Source organism: Myotis brandtii, unplaced genomic scaffold, assembly GCF_000412655.1.
Source record: "Myotis brandtii unplaced genomic scaffold, ASM41265v1 scaffold827, whole genome shotgun sequence".
Lineage (NCBI taxonomy): Eukaryota > Metazoa > Chordata > Mammalia > Chiroptera > Vespertilionidae > Myotis > Myotis brandtii.
The window spans coordinates 609,525-617,793 of NW_005371360.1; the positions used below are offsets into that span (position 1 = coordinate 609,525).

An 8,269-nucleotide genomic window follows, 5' to 3' on the forward strand; every position below is an offset into this window, starting at 1 on the left:
TTTGGGAAGACTGTATCTGTAAGATAGAAAAATTCGTAAAAACTTTACTGAGGAAGTGAATTACCTTTTCAGTGGAGTTAAAATGGGAAATCAATGGAATGTAATTTTGTGGTCTTTCCCCTTTCAACAAGGACAGAAGTCTGTTGACCTCGCTCAGAAATACCACAAGCTGACCAAACACCCCAAGTGTGCAGCTCCTTAATTGGAAGAAGACTTGTCAGTTTCTAGTGTGAACTCTTAAAAATACAGTGCCTTAAAGATACAAAGTGTAAAATGTTCTTCTAAATTCTGAGACAAGGAATGTGAAAACAGGGGATAACTGTTTTTCATTAAATACTTTTTGTGATGTGATAAGCTGTAGTTCATCAAATTATTAAAATAGTTTAGCCCAGAAAAGAAAAGAAAAAAATGACTGGGTTAGCCAAGAAGAAAGAAAGTCCAACTCTAATGAAGAAAACAAATGGACCAATAAAATCAGACTCGGAAATGACAAAATGACAGAATTAGTGGACCAAGGATACTAAGCACTTGGTTTAGTTATTCAAAAAGACAAAGGAACAACTGTGCATGTCAGGTAATGGACGCTAATTTAAAACCACTCAAAATAAACTTCTGAGATGAAAAATACATTAGATGGGATTAACAACAGACACGGCAGAAGAAAAGATTAGGAAACCTGAATACATAGTAAGAGAAGCTACTCAAAATGAAATGGAAAAAATAAAGACTGAAACGAAAGAAACCGGAGCAATATTGACTGGTAGGGCAATGTGAGGAGTCCTCGAAGGCAAGGAGCTCGGGGAAAAAAACCAGCAAACAAAATCAACACATCATCAGCAAAGTGCTCCAAACCAGTGAAAAAGATAAAATCTTAAAGTCAGCCAGAGGAAGAAAAGTCACATGTGTGTTAAGAATGAAGATGAGAAGCACAGCCAACTGGTTGGAAACAATGTGAGCCAGAAGGCAGCGGAGCAGCTTTGCCTTCTGGAAGAAAATCAACCAATCTGGAATTCCACACCAATGAAAACAGCTTGCAAAAAAAGGTAAAAGAATGACTTGCAGCCCTGGCTGGTGTGGCTCAGTTGGTTAAGCATTGTCCCATGCACCAAGAGGTCCCCAGTTTGATTTCCTGGGCCTAGATTGCAGACTAGTTACCTAGTGGGGGGAGTGCAGGAGGCAGCTGATTGATATTTCTCTCTCAGCAATGTTTCTCTCTCCTTTCCGCTCTCTCTAAAAAAGTCAATAAACACATTTTTTTTTTTTAAAAAATGACTTGCAGACATACAAATTCCTCATCGGCAACCCTGCCCTAAAAAAATGTTCAAGGAGGGAGGAGAATAATTAACTAGTGGGAACTTGGATAGAAACAAAAAGAAATAAAGAACACTCAAAATTTTGAACACGTGAGAAATTAAAAACCCAAAAAACAAGCCAATAATATACTGTGTAGTTTACTAAATAGAAGTAAAATGCATAATGACAACATCACAAAGGCTGAGAGGGGGCAATGGCAGTTGTACGGTACTGGTATAATATCAACAAATTATGCGTGTTTATTGCTTTCAGAGAGGAAGGAAGAGGGTGAGAGAGGTAGAAACATCGATGACAGAGAAACATCGACTGATCGCCTCCTGCATGCTCCATACTAGGGATCCAGCCTGCAACGGGGTAGGGGGTAGGGGGTAGACGACATGCCCTGACCAGGAATTGAACCAGTGACTTCTTGGTGCATGGTTCAATGCTCAACCACTGAGCCACTCCAGTTGGGCCAACTAGTTATATATAGAGTCATAGGTAATAAGCCACAAATCATAAAAAATAACCAATGCAAAAGGTGGCAAATAAACAAGGAATAAATGATTCAAGAACAAGAGAAAGAAAACACAGAACCAAATCACAGATTTAAAGCCCACTGCACAAATGTTCCCACAGGACATCTGAAGTGAGGGTAAGGCCAACCCCCTTTGAAAGTGCAAAGACCCCCTGAGACATAGGAGCCCTGGGTTCTGGCTCTGACCACCTCTGATTAAGTGGGTCAACTTGAACAAGCCATCTCTTCTTTTTGTACGTGTTCCCAACTGACAAGGGGGTGGGGAGAGTGGTCCATGCTCTCTAGGGTCCCTGTAGACCCTGATGTTTGTATTTCTGCTGCCCCGATGGAAAAGTGCTGCTCTGTCTGCAGAAGCCCAGAGCACGCCATACAGGGACAAAGGTGAAAGAAGTCTCTGCTGAAGACACAGTGTCGGTTCTCAGAGCAGAGAAGCTTTGCATTCTTACTTCTCCTGAAGGTCAAGGGGCTGAGCCAATTATGGGGTTATTTGACCTTTCCATTAAACTAATAATCCTTGCAAGGGCATCAATTCCAATGACAGTTAAACCCAAATAAGGGCAGATACCATGAGAAGCTCACATATTCCTGTCTCCCCGCTCCTCCTTCCCCCTTGCACTCTGCCCTGGAGCTTTGCACAGTAGCCTTTGATGAGTTCATCCACATTACAAAGCCTTGTCCCACTACTGGGCCTTTCTTTATTCAGAGCCGAGTTCCACAGGCATGCTCAACTCCAATCACTCAGGTCTTGCCCTAAATATGGCTTCCTCAGCAAGCTTTGCTGAACCCACACCCCCAAATCTAAATTAGGTCTCTTTTCCATATATGATTGACACGCTGTAATTTTCCTTAACATACTTAGTGAATGTGTTGTATATGTTTATTCTGTAAATGATTTTTCTACCAGCCTGTAAGATCTATAATGACAGGGACCTTATATCTGTTTGCTTAGGCTTTATAATCTGCTCTGTGTGTGACAGGGTAGAGCCATAACCTCTCCATCAGCCCAGGTTTTCGGCATAGTGTTCTACATCATGATTATCTGTTTTGCCCGTTAACCGCTCTCAAATAGAAAAAAAAATCCTCAAATCCGAAACCAGGTGAGTTTTTCCCCCTTGAGGATTTCCTCCTCCAGCCTTTTCTTAAATTAGAAATGACCCACAATAAAATTAGCATGAAGTAGGGTTCTAAACTCTTGAGTACATATTTTTACTAGAGGCTTGGTGCACGAAATTCATGCACTCGGTGGGGGATGGGGGTGTGGTCCCCTTAGCCTGGCCTGTGCTCTCGAAGACCGGGAGCCCTCAGGGGACATCAGCAGTCGTGCTGCCGCAGCGGCGGAAGAGGCTCCCACCACCGCTGCTGTGCTCACCAGCCGTGAGCCAGGCTTCTGGCTGAGGGGCGCCCCCCCTGTGGGAGCGCACTGACCACCAGGGGGCAGCTCCTGTGTTGAGCAGCTGCTCCTGGTGGTCAGTGTGCATCATAGCAACCAGTCATTTCACTGTTCCGTCGATTTGCATATTAGCCTTTTTTTTATAGGATTGATTTCAGAGAGGAAGGGAGAGATAGAAACATCAATTATGAGAGAGTCACTGATTGGCTGCCTCCTGCACGCCCCCTACTGGGGATTGAGCCCGAAACCTAGGCATGTGCCCTGACCAGGATTGAACTGTGACCTCCTGGTTCATAGGTTGACACTCAACCACTGAGCCATGCCAGCGGGGCTTGAGTGTATTTTTTAATGCTAAATTGAGGCTGGGTAGCAAGACAGACATAATGGAGAGCATACCTTTCCATACTTGCTGAAAAGGTTCTTCAGATCTGTTGCTCGAGTTGTGGAGGACAGTCCACTGACCCACAAATTCCTACCAGAACTGCTGCTGATACGACCTGGAGCAGGAGAGAGAAGATTATGCTTTGCCATCAGGAATAATAGAAAGCATGACCACTCCTGAAATGTGGCTCTCTCTTAAACCCTAACCACATCCAATTCCAACACTTCTTTTTTCTTTTCAATTTCCACTTTTAATTCAAGAATTTAATTATTGTCAACACCTACGACAGAGATAAAAATCTGGATGGGAAAAACGGAGTTTTCTTACTTGAGGAGTAATCATGTCCAGGTTATTACAAACTGAAATGTCTTTCAATGATCAAATCTCATCCAAGATAGCAGTTTCTATAACTCGTGTTATAGTATTCAGTGGAGAATAGAGTTGTAATAGGATTCACTGTAAATTCCAGAATGTGGCAATTTCCAGGCCCCTCCCTCCTAAGCCAAGGGATCCATAGGTGGTTCCCCACCATGTAAGTTAAAGCATACCTTTTTCATCTTTAATGACTGGCTTTATATCTTTTTCTTCCTTAAAAGAACTAGAGACAAAAGTTAATGTTAATCATGAAGGAAAAAAAAAAGAGAACTAAATTAAAAATATAATGTGTGCTAAAACTGATACCTACCAGAAAATTAGTCTGAAATAAAATTTTAACAAGACATCTTTGCAAGCTTATATTGGATATTTGGCCCCCCAAAATACAATATCAGATTCTTAAGTCAATTCGATTTAACTGAAGAGAACACTTAGCAATTTAAGAACACAACCATAGTCGGTTGAGAAAAAGAAAAGGAATCCAATCAGCCACTAAAAATACACAAAGAGAAATAAAACACTCTTTAGAGGTAAACTACAATTTCATCAGTCTGGCTGGCCAATTGTAGAAAAAACAGCTTATGTGTGTCATTAAACGACCAATGAAAAGGAGATAGCGTCTGGTCTAAAACTGAGAAAAAACAAACCTCATTTTCTGATCAGCGCCCTCACTGGCTGAGGACTCTTTAGGAGCCGGAGGGACTTCATTACAAGCTTCAAAAGCAAACTTCTTCACGTCTTCTTTGCTATCTCTGGGGTCTGGGCTTGAGGCTTCCTGGGGCGCTTCTGCGACCTCCTCGCTAGAGGCTTCTGTGCGCTCTGAGGCTTTACTACTCTGCTCAACTGGCTCCTCTAGCCCTACAGGCTCACAGTCCATCCTCTCGTCACCGCCTGTCTGCTCCACGGGCTCCCTTTTCACTACCGCTAACAGGGTGTCTGCCTCGCTCCACTGAGCTTGTGCTGTTGACTCGCTGGCCAAATCTAAATCACCCTCCTCCGGGTGGCCGCTGCCAAAAAGGTCCTCTTCCTCCGCAAGCTTTCTGTCTGGCCCCACGCTACTTGTATCCTGTGCAAATGGCTGCTCCAGCTCGGAACCTTCTTCTTTTACTGGCTCAGATTTACAAGTTTCCCCCAAAATGTCGAGTATTTTCTCATTTTCTACGGATTTAACAGGAATAGAATGGCACAAGGTTTAATTACCAGGGAAATAAAGCAATCACAAATGTGGAACTGGCACGGCTGCCACACTAACACGAAGAGAACTGCTAGCTACACAGAGATTGGAAAACCCGCGGGTACACACGTTACACTGGTTACACTACCTGCACTCCAACCGACTGCTAGAGTAAGCCGCTACGCTACATGGAACAGGCCCCCACCGATTTAAACACCTACAACCACTTGGCTGCTTCTCAACAGTCTTCTTCATGTTTTGTTCAAGTCTGGGTCTTCTGACTTATTTTTCCAATGTCCAAGGTGCTGACCGAATGCAGTCATCATTCAATGACAGCTCAATTTCCAAATTTCTTTGAATTTCTTTTAACAGAACAGTCCAATAGGAACACCAGAAACTCTTCAGATGGCGAGAGATAAACGCAGTCCATAAGGGAAATAACATGCTGGAAATTTTCATGAAGAAACTCTGTTTCCTCTTCTGGAATCCAGTCACTTCTCAGGTTATAAGTTCCCTGACAATTGCTTTATCCTGCCTTAACTGTATTAATCAAATTGACTGCAGAGAAATATCACAAGATCTGTTTCATGTGTAGAAACACATGGAAGAATCACAAGGAGAAATTATGTAAATGCCACTCTATGTGGTTAGAGAGATGAAATCACTACATCTCACCACATACATCTGACCTCTAGAAACCAGAACAGCAGTTCCACAGATCTGGTGATATGAATGGGTTTCCAATCTCTGATCCTTGTACGATCTGGATTGTCCACCATTAAAATCACTTACAACACCATAATACAGCATAAAATATATAGACAGCTTGAAAAAAACATAGTGAGAAAAACTTTCAAACCATAACTGTTGTGTTTTTCTTATCAGTACCTGGCTCCAAGAGTGGTTCTTCAATATCCTAATTAAAAAAGAAAAGAGAAAATAATGATCAACATAATTTGATGAACAAGAATATATCCAGAGACAAATGGCAAAGGGGAGGGGGGGAGTAGAGAGCAACCAAAGGACTTATATGCATGCATATTAGCATAACCAATGGACACAGACACTGGGGCGGTGGGGGTTTGCCCGGAGTAAGAATGGCTGGGGGCAGGGGGTCAAGCAGAGAAAAAGGAGACACATGTAAAACTTTAGACAATAAATAAAAATAAATACATAAATAATAAAAAAGAAAAGAGAAAGAAAAGCCACAAGGCGCTTAAAAACTGGGCAGATCCACTCAAAACAATGCACTCCATTATACAATCACTTGCCATTTTCTCCCCAGCAAAAGCAGAAAGGCAGTGGTAATATTGAGCCTGTTCAATTCTCCACTCAGAGTCTGACCATCCCAACCCAAGTTTTAAGCTGATCTAATGCCTCTGCAGCTGGTAGACTCCCAGAGTCAGGGCAGAAGTTACACAGATGGCCACTGCTTTATACATGAAACCAGACTTGAGAAAAAAATGTGTTTCTTCCAACATAATCTATTATTTATAACTGGAACCTGTTAAAACCATCTCTCTACCCCGTTGAAACCTTTCCCTGACTTCCCACTGAAAACAAGAACACCTGCCAAATCCTTTCCCCACCCAAAGACTCTGGCAATCAGGCCCACCTGCTTCTGCAGCCCCACTCTGCCCCTCTGCCCTTACCCTGTGTACGCCATTCCTACAATAAGCCAAGTTCCCAAAGTCTTCTTTTCTTCCTTACTGGGCTAACTCCTAACCAATGTCAGACCTTAATTCAAACAGGACTTCCTCCAGGAAGCCTTCTAGGTTGGCCAACTACTTAAACTTCTCTTCCATTACATTCTTTGCTGGTTCTTAACCCTGCCCCCACTAGACTGCAAATCCTGAAACTGATCGGTTTGGCTCTCAACCTCTTATCCTTAGCACCCAGCTCAATATCAATCCTCAATCAATCATTTGCACATACACCTACACATCGTTTCCAAATACGGAAAACTAACCACTCATGTAAAGTTTCCAATCATGCAGAAACAGATGGTCACTTACCGAAGATACTTTGAAGTCCAACGATGAAGCATCCAAAGTGCTCTCAAAGCCTTCCCCGCCTACCTGAAAGATAATGGAAGGTCACTTTGTGGGCTCAGAGCTGTGAATGCCTAGGTCTAGGCCTCACTCTGTTCCAGGCAACCCATGTATCTATTTCCTTCAGATATCTACTGCCATCCAAAAGTTAATGGTCAGATTATTCAGTTTATTACTTGCCTCCCTGCCCCCACACCTGCTCTCGCACTGGATAACAGCAGCATCACTGACAGAGGCTTGCAAACAGTAGGTATTCTGTCAGCACTGCCCAAATGAATGAATGAATTCACTCCCAGGCAGTTTCCACATACTGATGGTCTACATACACCACTCATTCATAGAATTCCCAAAGCAGAACTCAAAACCAGGTACTCCTCCAATTTCACTTGGTAGCAACACTTTTAAAATAACAGTAACAGGGTACTTTCTTCTAGAGTGCTGTATTTAACAAACACTTAACTTGACTATTTACTATATCAAAAAACAAAATAAAAAAAACAAAAAACAAATTCCACTTATCTTAAAGATTACTAAATTTGAAGGTCTTTTACCTTTCTAAGTGAAATACAAAAATATCCCTTTCCAAATATTTCTTTTATCATTTTATAGGTTTGAACCTTATAACCTGGACACTTCCATTAACCAAGAAGTTAGAAACCAAGGACATGCTCTGAAAATAATTAACATGATACAACAGGATCGTGCCTAGAGAGGGAAAATCACTTGCTTAATATTATCCTAGGTTGAGGAGTGATGTTCGGAGTTTGTGGCTTTTGTCCTTGAAGGTTTAAAGTTCAGTCCTTCAAGGGCAGTTGTTTTAGTTTAAAGCTGTAATGCCTTAAGTAAACAACACAACCAAACTAGAATGGCTAGGCATGCCAAGATGGTAAGATTCAAATGACCATTATTTCTAGGATGGCCACCACGAAGAGCTCTATGCCAAAATATTGGGAGAACTTGGGAAGGGGACACTGATAACAGAATTAAAGCCGTACCTTACACACCAGGACATTAATAGTGATTCCCTTTAACGGAAGGGGTTTTTCTGGGATGACAAATATTTTTT

The 8,269-nt window shown here is 42.1% G+C and overlaps 1 protein-coding gene across 7 annotated transcripts in view; it reads right to left on the minus strand.

The window, feature by feature from the left end:
• The window catches only part of SAFB2 (scaffold attachment factor B2), a 49,229-nt gene that overhangs the window by 25,971 nt on the left and 14,989 nt on the right, over positions 1–8,269 (minus strand). For all 7 annotated transcript variants that reach the window (XM_014531876.1, XM_014531875.1, XM_014531874.1 and 4 more), the window contains exons 6-10: positions 7,168–7,230; positions 6,041–6,068; positions 4,626–5,136; positions 4,152–4,201; positions 3,618–3,718 (exon numbers count right to left, since the gene is read on the minus strand). In XM_014531876.1, coding sequence (XP_014387362.1) covers positions 3,618–3,718; positions 4,152–4,201; positions 4,626–5,136; positions 6,041–6,068; positions 7,168–7,230 — 753 coding nt within the window. The remainder of the gene's footprint in view (positions 1–3,617; positions 3,719–4,151; positions 4,202–4,625; positions 5,137–6,040; positions 6,069–7,167; positions 7,231–8,269) is intronic.